A 25,567-nucleotide genomic window follows, 5' to 3' on the forward strand; every position below is an offset into this window, starting at 1 on the left:
GTACAAGGTGAAGCGAAGGTCAAATGTTTTGATGTCCTGTATAAGATCCATCCCAGTTTCCCCTTCTCATTATAGAGATATGCTACAGGCTGTGTTCACACAATGGCATATATAATGCACTCATAAAGCATGTCTCCAATAAGATGTCTTTTACAAACACACTGCAAACCAGAGTCTTTGCTAAAAGTGCTTTATCTGAAAACTGCTTATCCTCAGGTAGTCCTGATTTAAAGAGCTATGCAGAAGGAAGCATCCAACTACACCTCTGTCTTTCCTCAAGTAATATGAATGAATCAAAAGAAAAAAACTGGAAAGGAAAGTGAAGTCCTGGAAGAATCTCACAGCATATTTGAGGATGCGAATGAAGAAGACAACGGGCTAATTCATCGGCATTATATGCTAGGACGCAGGATTCAGCGCTGGAATTGAATCTCAGTCGGAGTTCCAAGCAAAACCTCCTCTTCTCACCTTGGTTTTAGTAACAATAAAATGTGTGTGGGAGCAGGAAGGGAGGGGACCTCTCCTCTCTCTGTGAGGCACAGAATCAGAGGCCAGAGAAAAGCGGCCTGGTGCTGACCGTAGTCCTGTCTCGGCCATGGTGTCTCACCCATCCTTGCAGGCTCCAAATGGTGTCTTGGTTTTTGCATGGGGAATAGCAGGCCCTCCCGTTGTGCACCACGACAGAGGAGGGCATTCACCATGTGAATTAGGCACACACACCCCCACACACAGTTACCTGTCTATTCAACATAGGACTTGCTTTCAGAAATATTTCTTTTCTCATAACAGAGCCAACCTAAAGGATGTTGATCAAATCAGATGTGACTGCCTCTCAGCGGAAGAGGGGTGACCTCAAGCTTTACTAAATGACATAAAAAAACTGTTGAGAGTTAAATAAGCCCAGCTATAATGTTCCATTTAAAAGATTTTCTTTTTACAAAGTGTTTGCCAAATGCCACATTACACATTTAATTACCCAAATTAATTTAAAATTTAGTACAACTACAATAAAAATCTTAAAATGAATTTAAATTTGTGAACATCAACAAATGTAATTTCTATGTTTATCTGTTTAAAGAAACAACTACACTAAAGGAAACAGAACATTTTGTTTAAAAAAGTTTAAGCAGTAAGGAGGCATTTATCTTTACATAATAAAACTTATAATAAATCTACATCAATGAAATCAGTGTTTAACTAGCATAAATATAGATAGACAACTCCTTGGAGAAAATAGAGTCCAGAAACAGACCTGGGTGCATATGAGAATTAAAATTTAATAAAGGCGACATTTCCAATTAGTGGGGAAATAAATGCACGGGAACAATACACTGGCCACGTGGAGATTAATTTAGAGTGCTTCCTCACATTAAACACCGAAGTAAATCTAAGTGGATTAAAGGGTTATTTGTAAAAACAAAATTATAGAGGTGCTAGTGGAGAAACTAGGGAAGTTATATAATTTATATTATCCTTTCCACCCCTGAACCTAAACAGAGCCTCACCAGACAGATTTACTAAATGACAAAAAAACTTCTGTAACACACAGAGAAAAGGCAAAAGACAAATTAGGGAAAGTATTTGTGATAATTATTAGTCCTGACTGGTGTGGATTAATCTGTTGGGTTTTCCCGAGCAACAAAATGTCACAGGTTCCAACCCCAGTAAGGGCACATTGCCTGGGCTGCAGGTCAGGGCTTGTCTGAGAGGCAACCAGTCGATGCTCCTCTCACATTGATGTTTCTCACTCTCTCTTTCTTCCTCTCACTCTCTCTCTCAAAAAAAATAAGTAAACAAATATTTTTAAAAAATCTTTGTGATAGTTATCAGAGGTGTACCTGTCCTCAATAGCTAGTAAGTTATCATAAACTAATTAGAAAAAGGAAAACATCCCAGTAGAAAAATGGGCAAAAAGTGCACGGAAAGAAAAAATCACAAAAGGAAAAAGAAAATGACCAAAAGCCATTTATAGACCTATAAACGTTCAAATGATTAGTCATCAAATGCCAATTAAAACAGTTCCGAGATGTTACTTTTCACTTACAAAATTGATCATGATGAAGAAAAAGTTAACAGGCAGCGAAGCAGATACTCTTCCTTTCCTAAAAGCTAGGAACCTCTCTGGAGTGGCAATAGCTACCAACGGATTTGTGTTTTTAAATGTGCATTTTTTTAACCCAGTAAAATAATTTCTAGAAATTGATTTCCGGGAAATAATCATAAACATGCCAAAAACAGATCCAAAGACTGAGACATAACTGAAGTGACCATCAACAAGATCAGCTATGTAAGCCTATCAAAGGGGCACCATGCAAACACTGAAACTGATGTCGGAGAAGAATACAGAATGACATGGGCCGACAGGCCAAGATGAATACCGCAGATTATGCAATAACCTATACATCGGACCCACTTGCATTTTTTAAAAACATACAGAGCAAAAGTCTAGAATGATGTGATTTACATCCAAACTCCGAGTCATATCGCTGACTGACGGGATTATGAATGTTCTTAAATTTATTCCTTCTGCTTGTCTAATATGGACAAGTTTTCCATATTTCCAAATTTTCTACAACGAATATGTATTACTTTTGATGTAGCAGAAACCAGTAAAAGCTGTTAAAACAGACAAATGGAAAAAAATCTCTATTTCTTTGGTAAAAAATAATATAATCCTTAGCAATAGGCGTAAGAGCTGTCTCGGATATTAATGTTCCTCTTCGATTTAAGGCTTTACCTCCTGTAAACTAGGTTTTCTGTTTACCTTTCTGTAGAAAAAAGCAAAAGACTAATAATACATTTCAAATTCCTGGGGGAAGCTTGTTGACTGTTGTTAACTTTGCAAAGCAAACATCACTCCTCATATCTGCCCTCCATGTCTAAGACATGGGTTGGCACCACCAACAGATTTTTCTGGAGCCTCTCTTCACACCTGAGACTTTGTTCATTTCGCCACTTTTCTTCTACTCTCCCTTTCATGGGTCTTGAGGCTGAATCTCATTAGTTGTGCATCAGAACAGACACAGCAGTTTTCAAAATGAGTCTGTCCATGGTTGGAAGGCCATAAGTCAAAAGTTAACAGTTATTTCTACATAGAAATAAAGGATGTCTTCTTTTTCCTTTTTACATATACATGCTTTCTAGTTGTCTATAATGAACATGTTACTATCTTAATAGGATAATTTTTTCTTTCCTGAAGAAAAAGACAATAGAAATTATCAAAATGTTAACAGGGATGTTTTTCATGGTGAGAGTAGGCTTTCTTTTTAAAACTATTTTCATGGGCTCTAAATTGTCTATAGTAATCACTCAGTAATCTACAATAGAAAAATGTCTTGGTATTTACTTTCGAAAATATAAAAATACTGAGGCCCGGGGCACAGTCTAAGACTATGTGTATAAAGTTAGGAGTCCCTGAGGACAGGTTGGATTTCTGTCTTGTGGATTTTGTTCCAAAAATTTTGGATTTGCTTGGTGGTTATTCCACATTGGAAGAGGTGGTCCCTGGGTGTTGCAGGCCATCTTTGGGGGCAGTAGCGTGCACCATTTGGGGAAAGTTAATCACACATACTCACATATGAAAATCTCTCTGGACATGGCTCTCTATAGATAGAGACCAAAGTAAAGGCCAGCACATCTAGCCCAGACATCTCTGTGAACATGGGAGTTCAGGCAAAACCACTTCACTTCTTATAAGAATTGGTCATCCAGCTTGGGCCCAGCTGGACCTCACCAGGTACACATCCTCTTTTGCATTGAGCCATTGCATTTGCTGGCACTCAGGGGTCTGTCAGCATTTCATTATAACCCCCTATTGTCAGGGGTTCAGAATTCAGCCATAAAAATGTGCACTGAGCTGGAACTTGGCACACACTGCTACCGCCAGGAAGTGAAGTTTGTATGTGAAATTGAAAAAACATCTGTTTGGCCATTTTTGAAGTGGTGTAAGAGCAAAAGCAGTAAAGATGCAGAGCGATACTCTGCATTGGCCAGTATCTAATGCAAGTCAATTTGACGGAAAGGCTTGGCTGTATTTCTTTTAATGTCTCTGGCAAGTGACTGCTCCATGGCATGGCCCGGCCACATCAGGCTAATGTTTTAGTTCAAAAAATAGAATGAAAAAAATCACAGAATTGTGTTTTTAGGCAAAAGCAACTGAACAGATGAAATGCTTTCCTTTGGGCTGTTTTATTTTACTATTTGCTTTTTGTTTTGTTTTGTTTTGTTTTGTTTTTGTATTTCCTAGAAGAGTTAAACTTAGCTGGTTAGAAATACAAGTCAGGTACTATTGGCAAGAGCTCCACAGGGTATTCAGTATGTTGGCAGTAGAGGATTTTATTGTAACGAGTGCACTGTTTGGAATCCCACTGTCAGAGCACAGCTCCTTCAGAGCCTCCTCAGAAAACGGGGGTGCACAGATCACACAAAGCCAGCAGGAGCTAGGAGGAGGTGCTCAGCAGGGTTACCCTCCCCTGTGTGCATGGAGCCCTCCTTTTCCTGTCCTGTGTATGCTGTCTTGTTTGCTTTGAAGATTGGGGTGTTACTATGTTCCTGTGGCAGTGGCATTGAGTGATCAAGATAGGGAGGTGTCACTTGCTGGGGTGGGAAGGGTTCCTCCTACCAAATGAATTATTGGTAAGAAACATCAAGCAATTAACACCCAGTGGATATTTTCATTTTATTCATTATCTGTCTGTCTGTCTGCATACCATCTACCTATCCTCTCCCTCTTCCTCCCCTTCCCTAGTCTCTCCCCAGCATACCCACTGCTCCCTCTCTCTTTTCTCTCTCCCTCCCCATCACCGAACTACACACTATATTATTATATTGACAGTTTTTGATCTACAAAAATGACAATTTCATATGGTTCAACCTCATATACATATTTTACTCATAAAAGTATGCTTGAGCATGGGAAATGACCATTTTGAAAATCAAAATAGATCATTTTATATGTTTCACTCTAATAATGTATTATAAACATACAAAATATTTCTTACATTACTGAATAATTTAAAAACATGGCATCTTGAATCTGATGATGTGTTCTAGTACAATTTTTACTATTTATTGGCTATGAATCCTTGAGTGATTTAATAGTAATTAATATCTTAGAGGGGAAATGATGATAATAATAATTAGTAATATTATATCCATGTCATAGACTCAGTGTGGTGATCACATTGTAAGGTATATAAATACTGTACACCTGAAAGTAATAATATATTGTATACCAACTACACTTAAATTTTTTTTAAAAAGGGGGTTTTGTCCCCATGTATCACACTTTCACACACACTCAAGTTCCATCTCTTTAGGCCAGTGATTTGCACCTGGTGTGCCACAAGAATTTTAACACATGCAATCCCTGACTCACGCCCCTACTCATCCAAGTCAGGGGCACAGACCTCTTTTCCCTTAGATTGTCAAATTAAAAAATTACAATAAGCCAACACAACAATAGCCATTTGGTGTGAATGAATCAAAATTATACCTATTTTTTGTCAGATCAGCAAAAATATAGTATGCTTTTGGTGTGCCACAGAATTGAGCAATTAGTTTATGTGTGCCGCAAGAGGGAAAGGCTGAAAACCGCTGCTTCAGGAGGAGGACAGAACCATGTAAGAGAGTGAGAGGGGAGCCTGGTGTGATGCCCAGAGCAATGAGACCCTGTAAATTCTGCGGCCAAAAGACTGCCCTGCTCTATTCTAGCTGTGGAGTCTCAGCTAAGTCAGTGACCTGCAGTCCACCCAAACCTCCTCACCTACAGCCGCATGATAATCATCCTGACCTCAGAAAGTCCTCATGAGGAGTGACTGAAACATCACATTTGAAAGTGCATAGTGAAGGGTGTCCATCAGAACTGAACTGGGATCTGAATTTCTCCCAGCTACGCAAGCCATAGTGGCTCTTTCTCTGTAAAAAAGGGAGAGTTCCATCCCTTTCCTCTCCCCCAGAAGGCTTTGAGGAGCCAGAGGCGCCCAAGTCCAGCCAGGAGGAAGGAACAAAAAGCAGGAAGGACATTTCATCAGCAAATTGGGTTCTTCTTGCGCGAGTCAGTTAAGATGTAGGATGGCAACTCTTGCTCGGAAGAGGAAAACCCAGGGACAGAGAGACAGGGGAGAGGCGGGCACTGGCAGGGCACTTACTTCCGTATGGGGAGCCTGTCGGGGAGCCGTTGAGGAATCCCGGTGATCCCGGAACGCCCAGGTTAGCCATGGGGACGTTGCTGTAGCCATTCATACTGTTACTGGAGGTGCTGTAATTGGACTGCTGAGGGGTGGAGCTGGACGAGTAGCCCCGAGGAGAGATGCTGCTAGTGTTGCGGATGTATCCTGGATGACAGAGGAAACCGGGTAGGTGGGCCTGCGCGCGTGCCCTGCAAAGCAAAGGCCGCAGCACAGATCCACCCAGCGCCAGAACCCAATGCGCCACCAAGCCGTTCCTGGGCGGGGGAAAGTCTGCATTTTGCCTTTGTCCTTTTATACTTTCCCTTCCTTTCCCTTCCCTTTCCCATCCTACACAAGGCCTTGTCCTTCAGAGTCCCTCTTTCCTCTTGTTTTGCATTTGCAGTCAACCTTGCCAACTCATGCGGAGGAATGAATGCACAGTGACATCTCCCAAATCGTATTTCATAGGGCACTAGAGCCCCATGAGAGATTAACAGGTATCATTGAGAAAAGCATCGTATGGTCAAACTGTGGCGGATGTTGCATACTGCAACCATTCCTTGAAGATTAGCATATAAAGGGTCTAGAATAACTACTCCGGTTTAACTTTGCTAACCTAGTACTTCCCAAATGAACACACCCTAGCATCTTTCCTGGAGCAGTGGGCAAAAGGCATTCTGCTAGCATCTCCAGGGCCACTGCTATTCTGCGGGGGCTTGGGAAATGTTAGCAACCACCCCTGGGTAGGGGCGAGGGACATTTCATTCAAAAAGTGTTAAGTTCATTTGAATGTGCTGTTCCTTGACCAGACTTGGAAGCATCAGTAATTGAGTTGGGGTGAATCCAACCTGAAAGTGGGATGGGGAAAGGGACAATGAGTCCTCCCCATACTTCTGAACCTCTGGCACAGGGACATCACCTAATCTATCCTGAAATAACCCTCTTTGGGTACAGTGTCTCTAAATATACTCTATTTAGAGTATAACCCAAATCTTTAAAAAAGTAATATATCCCACCCACCCATTTGTAAGAAACCACCCTTGGCCCTCAGCGGTGTGGCCCACTGGATTGAGCACCAGCCTGCAAACAAAAAGGTCAGGGGCTGATTCCCAGTGAGGGCACATGCCTGCTTTGCAGGCCAGGTCCCCTGTTGGGGGTGTGTGAGAGGCAACCGACCAATGCATCTCTCCTGCTCTTTCTCCCTCCCTTCCCCTTCTCTCTAAAAATAAATAATAAATAACCATAAAAAAATCACCCTGGCATGAGAATGAGGAGTTTCCATCCAGTGAATGAATGGAATCAGAAATAACACCATCTCAGGTTAGGGACATTAAGAATATTTACTTCTAAAAAATGATTCATGATAAATTTAATACCTTAATAAAATCAACCTCGACAAAAATATTTACACAATATACTTTGCATGTAAAAGCACAGTTAACTACATAAACTTGTTGCTATATATCGTATGTGGGGTAATACACAAAAAGAAGTTACCAAATAAAACCAAGCCATGTACCCTTGGCTACTAGGAAGAGAGAGTTGGGTATAATAAACAATAATGGCAATGGCTCAGCTTCTTTCTGTTATTCAATCTGATGATCACAACAGCAGAAGTATAAATTTTACTCAAATAATACCTGTAAATCTAGTTTCAGTAAGCCTAACCCTTCTAAAATCAATATAGTCAATCTGGTTCTTCCATATTTCTAGTTGAAGGTATTTTGCCTGGTATTTTCCAGGTATTTTACCTGGTACATCAATAACTCAAAATCTGATAATAATACACTGGCTCTAATGTCAAGATAACCCAATAGTACGTGCCTGCACTGCTTATCTGAGGACACACTCTTTTGATGGTACATGAATTGAGCTTTAACTCTTTCCACTCCAGCAGAGCCAACCTTTTCAATGTCTCAGCTGTTTGAGTTTTGACCCTGATGAAGGCCGTACCTTGATTATTTCCCTGGGTTGACTCTGAGATGCTGACCCCAAGCTGGCTGCCATAAGAATTGATGCCCATCATGCCACTGTGAGCTGGAGAGCTGGAGAGAGCCGGGATCTGGCTGGGGTTCCTGGGGACACTGTAGAGGGCTTCAGCAATATCTGCGGCTCGCTTCAAAATGATGTCCTACAAAACAGCAGTGAGGTGAGCATCAGACCCAGCATAAGGAGACAAATTCAACGGAGTCTGAGATGTAAGTGCCTAACCTGGTTATTGTGTGGTGTGCCATACAGGGCCTCCACCAAATCTGCGGCTCTTTTCAGCAGCATTTCCTGGAAAAGAAGACAAAGAGTGGGGTATAAGCAAAAGTAAAGCCCCAGATGGCAATCGAAAAGGAAAATTATGTATAAAAATAAAATGTCCAGGCATCCCCCTAAAATGTAAGAACTAGCCAAGAAGTCCTATATATGGCTCAAGAGGTAAAATATACCCATATATATAAATCTCTCTATAAATATGTCTCTACATGGAATTAACCTAGATAAAATGGATCCATAAATGCTGATGCTGCCAAAAAAAAAAAAGTAAATCAAGGGTGGAGCTGGTTAAAATGAATAATGCCACAAGAGTTTTATTAAGACCCACTTTCAGATCATTCCATTGAACGATCTGGTACTCTAATCAACCAAGTATTGTTTTTTTCTTTTAATCTTTATTGTATTTTTTAACATTACCTTTTAGTCCTCTTATATCCCCTCCCCCCAACAATCACCACACTGTTGTCCATGTCTATGAGTCCTTTCTCCTTTTAGCTCAATCCCTCTACTCCCTAACAAACCCCACCAAAGCTGCCATCCTGCTCTTCATTGATGAGTCTGTCCCCATTTTCCTTGTTAGATCATTTGATTCCACATATGAGTGAAATCATATGGTATTTGTCTTTCTCTGACTGGCTTATTTCACTTAGCATAATGTTCTTCAGGTCGATCCATCTGGTCACAAAGGGTAAAATTTGCTTCTTTTTATGGCCAATTAGTATTCCATAGTGTTAATGTCCCATAGTTGTTTTATCCACTCATCTATTGATGGACACTTGGGCTGCTTCTATATCTTGGTGATTGTAAATAACACTGCAATGAAACAGGGGTGATTATGTTCTTTCATATTAGTGTTTTGGGTTCCTTTGGATGTATTCCCAGAAGTGGGATTGCTGGATCAAAATGCAGATCCATTTTCAATTTTTTGAAGTATCTCCAAACTGCTTTCCACAGTGGATGCACTACTCTGCATTCCCACCAACAGTGCACAAGGGGACTGTGGAGAAAAGGGATTTTCTCCACATTCTCACTAGCTCTTGTTGTTTGTTGATTTATTAGTGATAGCCATTCTGACAGGTGTGAGATGGTATCTCATTGTGGATTTTATTTGCATTTCTCTGATGATTAGTGATGTTGAGCATCTTTTCATATCTATTGGCCATCTATATGTCTTCTTTGGAGAAACATCTATTCAGGTCCTTTGCCCATTTTTTTAATTGGGTTGTTTGTTTGTTTGTTGGTGTTGAGCTTTGCAAGTACTTTGTAAATTTTGGATATTAACCCCTTATCAGATGTATCAACAAATATGTTCTCCCATCCTGTGGATTGTCTTTTTATTTTGTTGATGGTTTCCTTTTTGGTGTAAAAACTTTTTGGTGTGATATTATTCCATGTGTTTATCTTTTCTTTTGTTTCCCTTGCCTGGGCAGATATAGCTGATAAAAAATTTCTGTAAGCGATGTCTGAGATATTGCTGCCTATGTTTTTTTCCTAGGATTTTTATGGTTTCAGGTCTAATATGTAAGTCTGAGATCCATTTTGAATTTATTCTGGTGTGGGTGTAAGAAGGCATTCTAATTTCATTTTCTGCATGTATCTGTCCAATTTTCCCAACACCATTTATTGAATAAACTATCTTTAGTCCATTGTATGTGTGCTTGCTTCCTCTGTCAAATATTAATTGACTATAAAGGTGTGGTTTTATTTCTGGGCTCTATTCTGTTCTGCTCTATGTGTCTGTTTTTATACCAATACCATGCTGTTTTGATTACTATCACCTAATAATATACTTTCATATTAGGTATTTTGATTACTCCAATTTTATTCTTCTATCTCAGGATCACTGTTGCTATGTGTGGCCTTTTGTGGTTTTATATACATTTTTGAAATATTTGTTCTAGTTCTGTGAAAGATGTCCTTGGAATCTTGATAGGAATTACATTGAAACTATAGATTGCTTTGGGTAGTATGGACATTTTAATGATGTTAATTCTTCTTATCCATGAACACAGTATATGCTTCCACATATTTGTATCTTCTTTAATTTCTTTCTTCAGTGTCTTATAATTTTCTGAGTATAGATCTTTTATATCCTAATTAGGTTTATTCCTAGGTATTTTATTCTTTTTGGAGCAATTATGAATGGGATTTTTTTTTACTTCTCTCTCTGTTAGTTTGTTATTGGCATATGAAAATGCAACTGATTTCTGGATATTGATTTTGTATTCTGCTACTTTGCTAAATTCATTTATCTGTTTTAGTAGTTTCTTGGTAGAATCTTTGGGGTTCTCTAGGTACAGAATCATGTCATTTGCAAATAAAGACAGTTTTACTACTTCCTTTCCAATTTGGATGCCTTTAATTTCTTCTCATTGTTTGATTGCTGTGGCTAGGACTTCCAGTACGATATTGAGTAAGAGAGGTGAAAGTGGACATCCCTGTCTTTTTCCTAATCTTAAAGGGAGCACTTGTAGTTTTTGCCTGTTGAGTATGATGCTGGCAGTGGGTTTGTCATATATGGCCTTTATTTCATTTAGATATGTTCCCTTCATTCCCACTTTGCTGAAAGTTTTTTTATCATAAATGGATGCTGGATTTTATCAAATGCTTTTTCTGCATCTATTGATATGATCATGTGGTCTTTATCCTTCATTTTGTTTATGTGGTGAATCACAAATATTGATTTGCAAATATTGTACTAAACTTGCATCCCCAGAATAAATCCCACTTGATCATGGTGTATGATCTTTTTGGTGCGTTGCTGTATTCAGTTTGCTAATCTTTTGTTCAGGGTTTAGCATCTATGTTCGTCAGAGATATTGGCCTATAATTTTCCTTTTTTGCAGTATCTTTATCTGGTTCTAGAATTAGGATAATGCTGGCCTCATAAAATGAGTTCGGGAGCCTCCCCTTCTCTTGAGTCTTATGAAATAATTTGAGAAGCAGAGGTGTCAGTTCTTCTCAGAGTGTTTGATAAAATTCACCTCTGAAGCCATCAGGTCCAGGGCTTTTTTTTCTTGGGAGTTTTTTGCTTACTACTTCAATTTCACTAGGTGTAATCTGTTTATTCAGGTTCTTCCTGATTCTTCTTGATTTAATTTTGGAAGATTGTATGTTTCTAGAAATTTACCTATTTCATCCAAGTTGTCCAGTTTTTTGGCATGTAGTTGTTCATGATATTTTCTTACAATCCTTTGTATTTTTTGGCATAAGTTGTTATTTCTCTTCTTTCATTTCTGATTTCATTTATTTGGGTTCTTTTTCTTTTTTCTTGATGAGTTTGGTTAAAGGTTGTCAATCTTGTTTATCTTTTCAAAGAACCAGCTCTTGGATTCATTGATCTTTTTAGACTCTCTTTCATTTATTTCTGCTCTTATCTTTATTATTTCCTATCTTCTACTTACTTTGGGCTTTGTTTGTTGTTCTTTTTCAAGTTCGTTTAGATGTGAAGTTAGATTTATTTTATTTGAGCTTTTTCTTTTTTTTTTTTTTTTTTCTTTTTGAGATAGGCCTGTAATGCTATCAATTTTCCTCTTAGGATTGCTTTCCCTGTGTCCTACAGATTTTGGATGGTTGTGTCCTCATTTTCATTTGTTTCAAGGTGTCTTCTGAGTTCTTCCTTGATCTCATTGTTGACCTATTCATTGTTTTATAACATGTTATTTAGCTTTCATGTCTTTGCATATTTTTCAGTGTTCTTCTTCTGATTGATTCGTAGTTTCATAGCATCATGGTCAGAAAAGATGCTTGATATGATTTCAATCTTCTTAAATTTATTGAGACTTGTTTTGTGTCCTAACATGTGGTCTTTCCTAGAAAACATTCCATGTGCAGTTGAAAAGCATGTATATTCTGCTGCTTTGGGGTGAAATTCTCTGAAGATATAAATTGAATCTATTTGATCTAGTGTGTCATTTAAGGCCACTGTCTCATTGATTTTCTGCCTGGAAGATCTATCCATTGAAGTTAATGGGATGTTAAAATCCCCAACTATGACTGTATTTCTGTAACTCTTTCCCTGTATGTCCATCAAGATTTGCTTTACTTATTTAGATGCATAAACGTTGGGTGCATAAAGGTTTACTACGGGTTATATCCCCTTGCTGTATAACAGTGTAGTGCCCTTTATTACTATGTAGTGTCTTTCTTTGTCTCTTACTATAGTCTTGGTTTTAAAGTCTATTTTGTCAGATATAATGGCTACTCCAATTTTTTTTCCTCATTTGTATGGAACATCTTTTTCTATTCTTTCACTTTTAGTCTGTGTGTATCTTTCAATCTGAGATGGGTCTCCTGGAGATGGCATATATATATGGGTCTTGTTTTCTTATCCATTCAGGTACCCTCTGTCTTTTGGTTGGAGCATTTAAGTCATTTACATTTAAGGTGATTATTGATAGATATATATATACTGCCATTTTATTGTTAGACTGTTTTCTTCTATTTTTTTCTTTCCCTTCTTATCATTATTCTTAAAGCAAGCCCTTTAGCATTTGTTGCACTATTAGTTTGGTGTTAACAAACCCCTTTAGCTTTTCTTGTCTGAGAAGCTCCTTATTTCTCTTTCGATTTTAAATAATAGCTTTGCTAGGTAAAATAGCCTTGGTCATAGGTCCTTGCTGTTTACCACCTTGAATATTTCATACCACTCTCTTCTGGCCTGAAATGTTTCCATTGAGTAACCAGATGCCAGCCTAATTGGTGCTCCCTAGTAGGTAACTACCTGCTTTTCTCTTGCAGCTCTTAGGATTCTCTCTTGTCATTAAGCCTTGCTATTTTAATTATGATGTATGGTGTCTCCATGTAGGCCTTTTTGGGTCTACCTTATTTGGTATACTCTGAGCTTCCTGGAATTGTGTGTCTTTTTCATTCACCAAATTAGGGAAGTTTCTGGTCATTATTTCTTCAAAAAGTTCTCGATCCCTTGCTTTGTCTCTTCTCCTTCTGGTATTCCCATGATGCGAATGTTGTTCTGCCTCATGTTGTCCAAAATGTTTCTTAAGCTTTCCTAATTTAAAAAAAATTCTTTCTTCTTTTTGCTGTTCTGCCTGGGTGGGTTTTTTTTTCTACTTTGTCTTCCAAATCACTGATGCAATCCTCTGCTTCATCTAACCTACAGTTTATTCCTTCCAGTGCATTATTTATTCCAGATATTGCATTCTTTATTTCTGACTGGTCCTTTTCTATGGTTTCTATGTCTTTTTTCATGCTTTTGAGTATCCTTATAATCATTACTCTAAACTCTCTATCTGATAAATTGTTTGCCTCCATTTTATCTAGTTCTTCTTCCTGAGAATTCTCTTCTTCTTTCATTTGGGGTCTGTTTCTTTGCCTTCCCACTTTGGCTGCTTCTTTGTATTTTCTGCCTTAGTTAAACCAATCAGTTGTTAAACTAATCAATCTATAAGCAGCAGCCTGGCTTAAGTTCTATGGGGTGGGGTAGAGTAATTCCTGAGGGCATGGGTATTGTTTCCTCTCAGGCTGATGCCACTTGGAGGGGAGTGCTCTGCCTTAGAAAGGTAGCTTCTGCAATATGGGGGATGGTTCAGCACAGGGATCCTAGCAGCTGTTATTTCAGTTCTCTCCCCACAGCCATCAGACTCAGGCTCTCCTCAAACTTCTCCAGTCCACTCTGCCCTCCCTCTGCTGGAACCCTGGATAAGTGGCTGCAAAGGAACTTCTGTGCATTGGTCCTTTAAGAAGCTCTCTGCATCTCCAGGCACCTCTCCATAGCAGACAGAAACCCTGCTGCTCAATATTATCTGGGTTCCTTTCTGGCTCTGGTGCTGTAGGCCTAGGCTGGGATTTAGAATCCCCACTTCTCAGGGAGAAACCCCCCAGCCACTGAAATATCCCTCCAGCACTTCAACTGCCACCCATGGGAGCCCAGCTAGCTCTCATGTGCCTCCTTCACACTCCCTACCAGTCACATTGTGGTGAAGTGGTTTCTTCTGTCTCTCCATGGTTATAAGGCTTCTTTCCAGCTAGTGCTCAGTTGGTTATTCAGGATGCTTTCTCTACAATGTAGTTGTAATTCCAGATTGGTCCTGGGAGGAGGTTAGTGTAGCTTCCACTTACTACTACTTGGTTGGATCTCTCAACCAAGTATTCTTAAAATGATTGATTGGCCTGTGTTTAGACACTTGCCAAGGAGTTGTCCATAGTACTGAAATTAACTTGGCAATGCCTTCTGCAAACTTTTATTCTCATAAAGATGAATTCTTTCAATAATATTTCCCTCTGTTCACTTTAACCAGAGAGAATTAGTATTTAGTAATCCCTTTCCTCTCATTTTGTCTTTTCCACCTCCTGTTTTTAATAGCCTTTTAAATTGCTATTAACCTACTTTCCAGATAGCATCTAATTTAATAGTGGGGCTGGGAGTTTTCCAAGTGGAAAATAAAGGTGTGATGGAGAAGCAACTATGGTACTTAAATTTTACTCACAGTACAGAAAACAGAACATAGCTCATTATAATGTGTGTACTTAACATGTAAATATAAATGTTAAAATTTATTAATTCCCAATTAATTGAATACCTAACAAATTGATATATTTTTTAAAAGCTAAAATAAAGGTTAGATTTATGATATAATTTTCACAAGCAAGTTCATTTAAAAGTGATGCATTTCATAGAAATTATAGATGGAGGTAGAATCTTATAGATGGAGGTGGAATCTATATAGATTATAGATTTCCATTTCATTAAATGCCTGTATACATAGTAGGTCCTCAATGAATACTTGATTGTGGATTAATGTGTTCTTACAATTATGGGCAAATACAATTATATTTAAATACAAAGGAGTGAGAAATTACACTTTTAAGCAATTATACAGTTATTTATTTTCATCAATTTGTCAGTGTTCTATAAGCTCATAGTGTATCTCTTTTATAGGGCTAAATTTTCAGGTTTCATAGATCCTTAAAGATTAATCATAGCATATTTCATAGTTAGTAAATATTTTATGTGCATCTTTAAAGCTTAGCCAAATTTCAAGACCTACTTTAATTTTAGAGGGATTTAAGTTGCTAGATTTATCTAAATTTGCTGCAATCCTATAAGAAGGTTTCCATGTGTCAATTTCCAAAGTGTTTTACCTTAGCTAATCTCTCAGGGTCTCCAGGATGCCTGGGGATGACTTTCTGCAGCCTCTGGAAGCCGTAGTCTATGGTGGGTTCATTTAATGCTGAAAAATAAAAGTCCTCTTTTTGAGCATGTATCCTGACCATAAAGCAAAACTTCTAATTAAGTCCTCCATAGGAAACAGGAAGGTTCTGCTATTAGCCATCTAAGAACCAGTTAAAGATTTTTGCTATTGACATTGGTTACTTCACACATAACTTTGGAGTTAATAATAATTTAATGTTTTTCTATTAGAATGATATTCCAAAATTTCAGAATTATTACAATTATTTTATCATTTCTGCCTTAAGTGCACCCACTTGTAATTCTCTGCTCAGTCTAACATAATCAGAAATATACAATTAAACATTCTCCAGTTTCTGAAGACAACAAACTACCTTCACTTTATTTTTCCTCCCTCACCTCTTTTCTTTCCCAGGTAGGTATGCTTTTATCACCTACCAGTTCTTCTCTAAATATGACTTTTTCTTAATTTTGCTCTTAAATATTGACATATATGTGTACACACACACACACACACACACACACCTTCCATGGGTTTGTTCTCATTAAACCCCGTTCTTATGCATAATACACTTTCAGAATGTTCAATTATATTTTGTTACATGCACATTTGTTTAATGTCAGGCTCCACCATATACTGCCAATTCCATAGGAGCAAATTCCATACTTGTTTCGCTTCACCACTGCATTCTCACTGTTGCAGACAGTGCCTGGCCTGCAGCGAGCACTTGGTGTCAGCAACGTATGTGAGTGAGTGAGTGAACAAGTGACATAGCTCAGCATTTCTACTCTACTAAATAGAAATTTTTGAAGCAGATTCCTTTATCCTCTCTCGTTCTTCCTCCGTTCTGTTACTTTTTAAATTTGTGGTATAACAATATATCAAACTTTCCCTGGGTTATTAAATCTCCTTTTATAATATTATTTAAAACCCCTGCATATTTTCCTACTCCATGGTCTATAATTTACTTAAATAGTTTTCTGATGTTTTGCATTTGATGTGATCCCAATTTCTTGCTATTATAAAAATCAGAGCAATAATTATTCTCCCCACACAACTTTAATTATTTCGATTGGAAAATTTCAAGAATTAGAATTACTTGACTAGAAACTATGATTATATTAAGGTCTTTCACACCCACTGTTAATTAGTCCTCAGAAGAATGTACAAATTTATACTCCCTTCAGCAATATTTGTCATCATTTTTTAAAAGATTTTACTTATTCTTAAAGAGAGGGGAAGGGAGAAAGAAGGAGAGGGAGAGAAATATCAATCGGTTACCTCTCTCCTGCCCCCAACTGGGACCTGGCCCACAACCCAGGCATGTGCCCTGACCGGGAATTGAATCAGTGGGCTGGTTTTCAGTTGTGGGAGGACACCCAACCCACTGAGTCACACCAGTCAGCATATATGTCATCATTTTAACTTACATTTATTTCTTTGTCAGTGAGGTTGAAATTTTTTTCTTGTATTTGGCAATGATTTTAATTTCTTCCTTATGAACTACTTATTAATAGTTTCTGCTCTCTTTTCCATTGGAAATTAATCTTTTTCTTTTTACTTATAAAAACACTATTATTTTTAACACTGCCACTATATTATATCCCAATTTGTCAGTAAGAACTACATGTAGAAAGACCATAGGCCATCCCAACTCCAAATCTTGTCAGCACACACACAATGTATACATATTCACACACGTATGAATTCTTCTTTAGATCCACCGGTAAAATGCACTACTAATTGAATAGGTAATAAGTTTTTTGTTGTTCATTTTTATTTTTTGCTACATATTTGACTTTTTGTTGTTTTTATTGTGAATATGATCACCCTCTCATCACATTTTCTAAGCATTTTTCTGGCCCCTAGAAACACTTTAGGTTTTTATGTGTCTGTGCAGACTGTATGTGGCAATATGTGGAGTAGTCACTAAGAGAATTAGCTTTAGAGTCAAGTAGATCTTGGGTTTGAATTCCAGCTCCACCATTAATTTGAGAGCTCTTGTTTAAAATGCATCTCATGAGTTGGCCTTCAAAATTAAATGAAACAATTTCTGTAACACCTCAGCACAGTTCTTGGCACGTAGAAGATTTAACCAATTGCAGCTACCTGTTACGTTGCAACCAAACCCCGGGCAGATGTCTCTATTTTGGGGGTCCATTCTTAAGCTTGTACATTAATAGCATTTGCATGCAATGGCCATTTGTCTCCTTTCAATGAGTATATTAATCCCATTTAACTCTCTTAATTCCACTCTTGTGTTGGCTAAAACTCTCCCAACAGTATCTAAAACTGAGGATGTTAGTGGATATTTTGCTTGCTCTCCTCTAAAAGACACTAAGATTTCATCAACAAATGTGGTGTTGGCTAGTTGAGACAGATATTAGTTATCAGGCTTTGTTAAGGGATTTTTATCAGAACTTGTCAGAATTTCAGAAAATTATGATATGAATTTTCTCCTTTCACCAGTTTATACTGCATTTCATAGATTTCCCAATATTTCACAAACTTATTCATGGGTGTGGTATGTAATTTACATAGCATATTTCTGGATTCAGTTTGTTAATATTTTGTTAAGACTGCTGGTGTGAGGATTCAGTCCATTAAATTTCCAAGAGCAGCGCCTGGAACAGTCAACAAGGGCCGGTTGGCCTCACCATTGCTGGGAGCCTGTGTGTGTGTATCAATGACTGGGATGTGTGCGTAGTGCTATCCAACTGCTGATTGATTTTCATTTACACCAGCTTTGAAAAATACATTGAAAAGTTTTCTATATTTAATCCTGTTCTCTATAAAAACTTATATAGCATGGCTATTACCTCTTGACTGAAAGTTTGAAAGCACCCCTGTGACACTGAGCTTGCCAAGGTCACCAGTAACATTTTAGCCAAACCAAGAGAAACTTTTCCATTCTGATCTTAAACTCCAGTTAGCACTTGACACACTTTTGCTGGAAATGCAACAGCCTGTGGGCTGTCCTGAATGCTCGCTGCCTGCCTCACTCAAGCTCTCCAGCCCTGCTCCTCTGCCTGCCAGCAGCATAGCTCTTCTTCAAACTCGTCACTGAAGCTCTTCCAGTCGTTGCCAAGACTGTCTTCTGTGTGGCTGTACCCTCCTGCAGCAACCTTGCCAGGGGTGTCCCCTTGATTTCTACATCAAGCCACATGCTGAAGGTCACAAACCTTGAGGTATGTGCCATACAGTTTGCCTGAGATTCAGCCTCATCTATTCCAACTATTGACTGGAAACTTCCACTCTGGTGGCCCTGGGCTCCTCCCACCCAAGATACTCCTGGTTTTCAGTAAATTGTCCATCAGACTGCCAATCAAAAACCTTGGAGTCATTCTTTATATCTCAACCCCACTTGTATTTTTCTGGGAAAATCATGCATGTCATTAACATTTTAAATGTTTTAGCATCAGGTCTGCATGATAATTTGTTTAAAATTTGAATCTCGTATTTACGGTTCTCGCCCACCTCTTTGTTCTAACTTTCTGAATAGCCCATGTTTCTAAAGTTATCTTCCTTTTGTTTCCAAGAGAATATCCTAAAATTTCTAGGTAGTTAGGTGTTAAATTGTCCATTATTTGTTGTAATTAATTGCATTGGGTTTTAAAATGTGGCTTACAGAATATCTGCCTTTTGTAATTTATTAAGGATTTTGTGAATTAATACATATTAGTCTTGTCTGTGTTCCTGGGTAATGCTTTAAATGTATTGTTTAATATATCTTTCTGATCATATTATTGATATATTTTATACATAGTTGCTACAATAAACTTACCCTTCCACATTATCCTTGTCTTTCTAATAGTTTTACATATATATTTCCCCCCTAGTGATTAGGAAGACTCATCTTATTTTAATTTAAAGCAATACATTAAGAGTTCTTAAAAAGTATTATATTTTTTCTAATTACTCGAGTCTGTTGAGCCCCTCCATCTATAAAAATTTTTGCTTACCTTTCATTAAACCAGCTGATGCTGGTTTATCATCATCAGCTGATGCTACTGTTATTAAACTTTTAATGATTGGTGTCTTTTAGACATTAGTTTTCATATTTACATTAAGTTTTATCATCATATCAACAATAATTTAGAACTCTATCTTTAAGTGCTTTCTCCACCACCCAAAAGTCCTTTCCATTCTTGCATCCTTCATTGATTCACTTCTCCCACAGTCAGTTTATATCAGTAAAAATAAGAGTTGAAATCTGTCTGAGCCCTTGATGTAAGAGATTACCCGTCTTCCTTACACATAAATGACAACTTCTCTGAATATGGATTGTTAAATAACCTGTTTTCCAGTCAAGATCCAATTCCTGCTTGTGTCTCCTGGTCTCACTCTGTGAGGTGGGGACAAAGGAGCCCTAGAGGTTTTGCCAGGTCTCCTCCATCTTTCCCCGGCCCTGCTCTTGCTTTCCAGGAGGGGAAGGACAAGTCTGGTTTCACACCCCTGTCAGCATACCTCAGCCTCACACCCCAAATTGATCGCACAAAATTCTTGGCATATTGATGACAACAGCCAGACTTCAGACATGAATACTAGACTTCTCTTAATTTTATGCTTTCTTGGAAATATCCTCCTCTGTGTTCTGGTGGTGGGGTTTGCACTCACAGTACCATCTAACCCAGAAACTCGTGTAAGAAGACCTGGGTGTATAATCAGAATCATTCTGTAAACTTATTTTTCCGACTTAGTATTATAATAGCAATTTCTGAAGACTTTTTCCTTAATAACAGGGTTTCCAGTAGCAGTAATATTCAATAATGAAAACTGTTATTATCATAGTTAGAATTTACCAAAGGCTCACCCTGTTAGGGGCATTATGCTAAGCCTTTTACATGCACCAGCTCATTTATCCTCCTGACAACCCCATGGCATGGGTTTTATCCCCATTTTAAATGCAGTTCCAGGCAGTGAAGGTGGACACGGTACCCAGCTTCTCTAGTTCAAGGCCTGTGCTCTTAACTTTCCCTGCTGTACAATTGGAGGTGTGGTCCCCAGCCCCAGCCAGGTGTGCCAGCAGCCCCCAGGGCCAGAGACTACCCCACCTCAGTACTCAGCTACTGGCTGGGAGCTGGTGAAGAGCCGAGAAAGTGTTGAAAGTGGTTGTGCCACCCTCTGCTTCCTGTCACCTACTCCCTGCACCCCCACCGGTCCCAGGCTTCCTCTCCAGCCCTGCAGAGAGGAAGCTGCCTGACTTCTCTGTCACCATGGGACAAGGCCCCATTTGGTATCAATCAGCAAACACAAACAGCTGCCGGGTGCTGCAGGGCGAACAGACTTGGTGACAAAATGTGCTAAATCAATCATTGCCTCGTCTTTGTTCAAATACGCACCATTTCATTACCTAAGGTGCCAATTTTCCTATATGGAGAAAGCGGAAATTATGTATATGGGTGCACTCACAATGTGCTGATAGTAAGGGACTATCCCACAGGGTAGGAAATCTAACCTCCACCAGGCCCCCTAGGCCCCCGTGACTGCCCTGGCCCCTTCTTCCCCACCTGCATGGCCACTCCCAGGCTGGTTCCCACACTCTCACTGGAGCTCAGGTGCCCACCATCCACAGCTCCACTTTCCACCTGCCTCCTTGGTCCTTCCTCCCTGGTAGGCAAATCCTCTAAAGGTGGGCTCAGGCCAGTGCAGAGGTGGCATGGAGCTGAAGGTTTCCGTTTCAGAGCACTGGTCCCACATTTGTACCCACCATTCTATTAGATGGAGAGCCACCAGGACATAGGGAATGTCAGGTTTATCTGGCCCTCCCCTCCCCCCTGCCCACCTAAGTCAGAAACAGAAAATGATCTTGGCCACACTGGGGCAGCAATTCATGTTTTAAACTGAATATGTAGCTTAGACATACTCACCTGTTTCTTAGGTTGAGTGTTCAGTTTTGTTTGGTTTGACTTGGTTTGGCTTGGCTTGGTTTGATTTAGTTTAGTTTGGCTTGGTTTGGTTTGGTCTGGTTTGGCTTGATTTGGTTTAATTTGGCTTGGTTTGGTTGGTTTGGTTTTGGTTAGGTTTGCTTTGACTTGGCTTGGCTTGGTTGGTTTGGTTTTGGTTAGGTTTGGTTTGGCTTGGTTTGGTTTGGCAGGCTGCAGCCAGATTTCACAGGCATCAGCCATGGGGTGGGTTATGTGAGCCCCCAATATGAGAAAGATGGCAGTAAACACACTGTGATCTATATGAGCAGGGACTAACCACGTGCATGTACACACACACACAATTTCATTTAGTCAAGTGCACTTTTGAAGTAAGAATCATCAAGCCAAAACTGTTTAGTCAACACCAAACCATAAGAGGAAAAGTCATTTAATCCTTCCACTTGAGGTTGGACTGAATGAATTTTACTTCGGTGCCAAACTGACTTCCCAAATGGCCAATTGTTTTGCATCTTACAGTTTCAGCCTCATCTGGAATCCCAGCTCCCTTTCCTGCCTCCCTGGGTGTTCTCTCTCTCCAGGCCTGATGGCAGCCGAGTAAACTCCACTTAGTGACTGAGGTGCCCAACACCAGCACCAAGACTGTCTCTGAGGACCAACCAGATCATTAACCTCCACCATCAGAGTGAATTTACAACTTCTCCCACCCCACTGAGTGTGAGGGCTGTGGGGTCCTGCCAACCCCTTGGCTGACAGGGACGCAGGGAAGTGTTGGCAAGGCAAAAACAGAGTAAATTAAAAGTACGCTTTGATCTATAGGCTCTATTTATCTATGTCTTTCTTTAGTAACATAACATTAAGGTAAAAGGTCATATCCCCACTGAAATATAATTTATATTTACCTTTTATTAAATAATTATGGCATGGCATGAAGTTAAATATTGCAGAAGATAATCAAGGGGGAATTCAATAGAGAGAACTCAGACATGAGAATTTCGTCTTTGCTATACATAGAATGTCTTAATCTTCCACTGGGAGTCATTCGGGTTTGCTTAAGGAGTTTAATAATACACATTTCAACTGCCACAGAAGCTAAATCCCATTTGGATCTGCCTTGGAAACACTTTCATCAATACCTTGAGATTTCATAATATTTCTCCTGAGAGCCTGGATCTTATGTGTCATTTCTCATTTGATTGCATGTATAAGATATGAGGATACTTACCTATCTTGGGCCCAACAAATAGATGTAAACTATGAGCAATGTGTGAAGGGTTTCTTTTATAAGTAAATAGTTTTTAACTAAAAATATCTACTGGGAACCACTTATTTAAAAATAAAAATCTGGCTGGTACTCAATATTAATTTTCCCAAAGGGCTGGTGAGCTATATAAATTGTATATGATTTTTTCTTCTTTCCTTAAGAGGAGGTATAGGGACCAGATAATGCTTACTCCAGCTCTTGTCTTCACTTCTGTTTCCCCAAACTATAGGGAACACTGGCTAACACGGAAAGGAGACTCTTTGTTAAGTTCTGATCCACCCTGGCCCCGGAAAGCATTGACACTTCAGGCAGGAGGTCGTTCATACCCTTCACCAATAGGGATACTGACCACCAAGATGGCCGCATTGAGGGCCAATGGAGTTCCTTTGCAGAAGTTTGGGAGGAGACAATGAAGCTGATGGGGTGAGGGAATATCTGAGTGCTCAATGGCCCTACCACCAGGGGTTCAGCTTTCCTTACTAGCAAGCCTTCAGTTGGAGCCTAGGACCATGGTGGGGTTTGTGGGTGGCCATCAAGAGACCATAAAAGGGTAGGAGGTCTGAGCCCAGCTGTGTGTCTGCACATACGTGCACTTGCCTGCAGCAAAGGATCTCCACTTTCATCAGCAGCGCACAGAGCTCACCATCTACTAAAGACTCTGCCCATGGAACCAGAGGATCTCACCAGTCCCAACTCTAAATTAGTCTCGCTAAGCATACAAAAAGCAATGCGGGTAAAGTCTGCCTAAGAAAGCTAAAATCTCTGACTGCCAGACATGCACTAAATCAGAAGGTGGACTTTTACATGCAAGCAGAGGAGAAAGTGCGAGTCAGGAGCACCTCTCCACGTGACTCTGGTCAAAGACGGTCACTCTGTTGTCAGGACAGGAAGGCTTAAAAATACAGCCTAGCTTGGGGGGGAATTTAGAGATCCACAGATTTGTTCCTGCCCTCATGCCACCTTAGGACTTTGCCACTCCGTTTCTCCCTCCCAGTGTCTGTGTCTTCAAGGAACTTTGATCCTATTTGTTGATTCTGTGACATCTGCCCTCTTTGTGCTATGAGTTGGTTCCTCTCTCACTCCGCTTCCTCCCAGTTTCCTCCTCCAATCTGCCTTCTGCCCTATGCTTCATGTGTTCAACATTCAAAGGCTACATTCAATTAACATTTAATGTTCCCAAGTTAAATTATTTTTAATCTTCACCAAACGATGTTTATTTTTTGAGAGAGAAGAAGAGAAAGAGAGAGAGAAGCATCAGTGTGATACAACAACACTGATTAGTTGCCTCCCATATGTGGCCCCAGCAGGGATCGAACACGCAACCTAGGTATGTGCCCCAACTGGGAATCAAACCTGCAACCTTTTGGTGCCTGGCATGATACTCCAACCAACAGAGTTACCCTGCCAGGATCCAAGTTAAATTTTTTCATAGAATTTGATAGTGTGATGGAGATAAAGCCAGCACAGCCTGGCTCTTCCTCAGTTCAGACCCTGACAAATGATGCCCCCTCGCGCCAGGGGGACTTTGGTTTATTTATTTGCAAAGACGAAAGGCTGGGCTGAGTGGCCTCTAACCTGTGTAAGCTCTTGCATTATATGATTCTAGACTATTATTTACTTGGTGCAGTGAAACCCTTCTTTGAGAAGTGAAGATGGGTGTAGGCTGCTGAATTAATCCTTTGATACATTAAAATTTCTCCCTATATCCATTCGTTTCCATGTAGCAAAAATTCAGTGTCACCAATTAAAAAATGAAAAGGACAAAGATAATATGGGAACACATTATTAAGAGGCGGTACCTGCCTTTGTGGATACAGGAATGAGAACACGAGGTGAGAACTAGCAGTGCACAAGTGAAAGATTAGACGGAAGCCTTTGATATTTAATTTTAAATGAAATATTAATTTAATATTTAATTATGCTTTGGTTTCAAGAAAAACTGCAGCAGCAAGACAGGTTGTTTGAAGAAGGGAGTAATATACACGGTTAAGGAGACAACTGTAAAAATTAAAGATAAATTTCAACGGTAAATCTAAATGCCACAGTGGAGCAGTTATGAGTGTGCTCGTGCACACTGTGATGTGTGTTCAGAATATCATAACCGAGAGCCCCAGGCCTTTACAGGGCTGGGGAATCTCTAGCGAACACAACCCCCTATTCCGGGGCTGCCAGTGGAGACATCCTTCCTCAGACTCAGCTGAAGGACAATCTGAATTTCAGATGGGGATGGAGGCGGCATCAGCACAACCACAGGCTGCCTACCAGGAGGACTGTCAATGCTACCTGTTTCCAATGTGAACAGGGACAACTACTGGGGCCAGTGTTTGATGTCTGAAATGGGCATCTTTAACTAAAAATTAAATTCATATCTTAAATGGAATATTTTTTTCCAGGATAATGCTATAAGAAAAAAAAAAGAATGCCAAGTGGATGAGCTAGGAACATGTTGCATGTTGCATCCGGCTCGCACGCCTGTGCCGTGCAGCGTTGGGAAAGGAGGACTCCACACTCCGTGCTGAGCCCTGGGGAGCAGGTGACTCGGGGTGTGGTTTGGGGCTTGTGGAAAAACCTAGGCCTCCCATTTCTCCTCCCAGCTGCTGCCTGTTCTTGGCCATTTTCTCTTTGATTAACACTTTCCTCCAACAATGAAAAGTGGAGAGGTAGTCAAATGCATTTGTTTGTGCTCAAGTAAAAGCTAAGGAGTGCTCTGGAGAGAGTTAGTTGACCTGCATTCTCGGGCTTCTCAGTGTCTCGATCGGCCAGGGTTGTTTGCTGGCTTCTCCTCCAAGAGGCCACACTCCTCGGGGCCAGGGCCGCCCATGTGCGCCCAGGGCC

The 25,567-nt window shown here is 39.7% G+C and overlaps 1 protein-coding gene across 1 annotated transcript in view; it reads right to left on the bottom strand.

Moving 5' to 3' along the window:
• EBF2 (EBF transcription factor 2) overlaps nucleotides 1-25,567 on the bottom strand; it is a 190,529-nt gene that overhangs the window by 8,657 nt on the left and 156,305 nt on the right. The window contains exons 11-14 of the mRNA XM_028521678.2: nucleotides 15,534-15,622; nucleotides 8,382-8,447; nucleotides 8,124-8,301; nucleotides 6,150-6,335 (exon numbers count right to left, since the gene is read on the bottom strand). Of these exons, the coding sequence (XP_028377479.1) occupies nucleotides 6,150-6,335; nucleotides 8,124-8,301; nucleotides 8,382-8,447; nucleotides 15,534-15,622 (519 nt within the window). The remainder of the gene's footprint in view (nucleotides 1-6,149; nucleotides 6,336-8,123; nucleotides 8,302-8,381; nucleotides 8,448-15,533; nucleotides 15,623-25,567) is intronic.

Source organism: Phyllostomus discolor, chromosome 8 (assembly GCF_004126475.2).
Source record: "Phyllostomus discolor isolate MPI-MPIP mPhyDis1 chromosome 8, mPhyDis1.pri.v3, whole genome shotgun sequence".
Lineage (NCBI taxonomy): Eukaryota > Metazoa > Chordata > Mammalia > Chiroptera > Phyllostomidae > Phyllostomus > Phyllostomus discolor.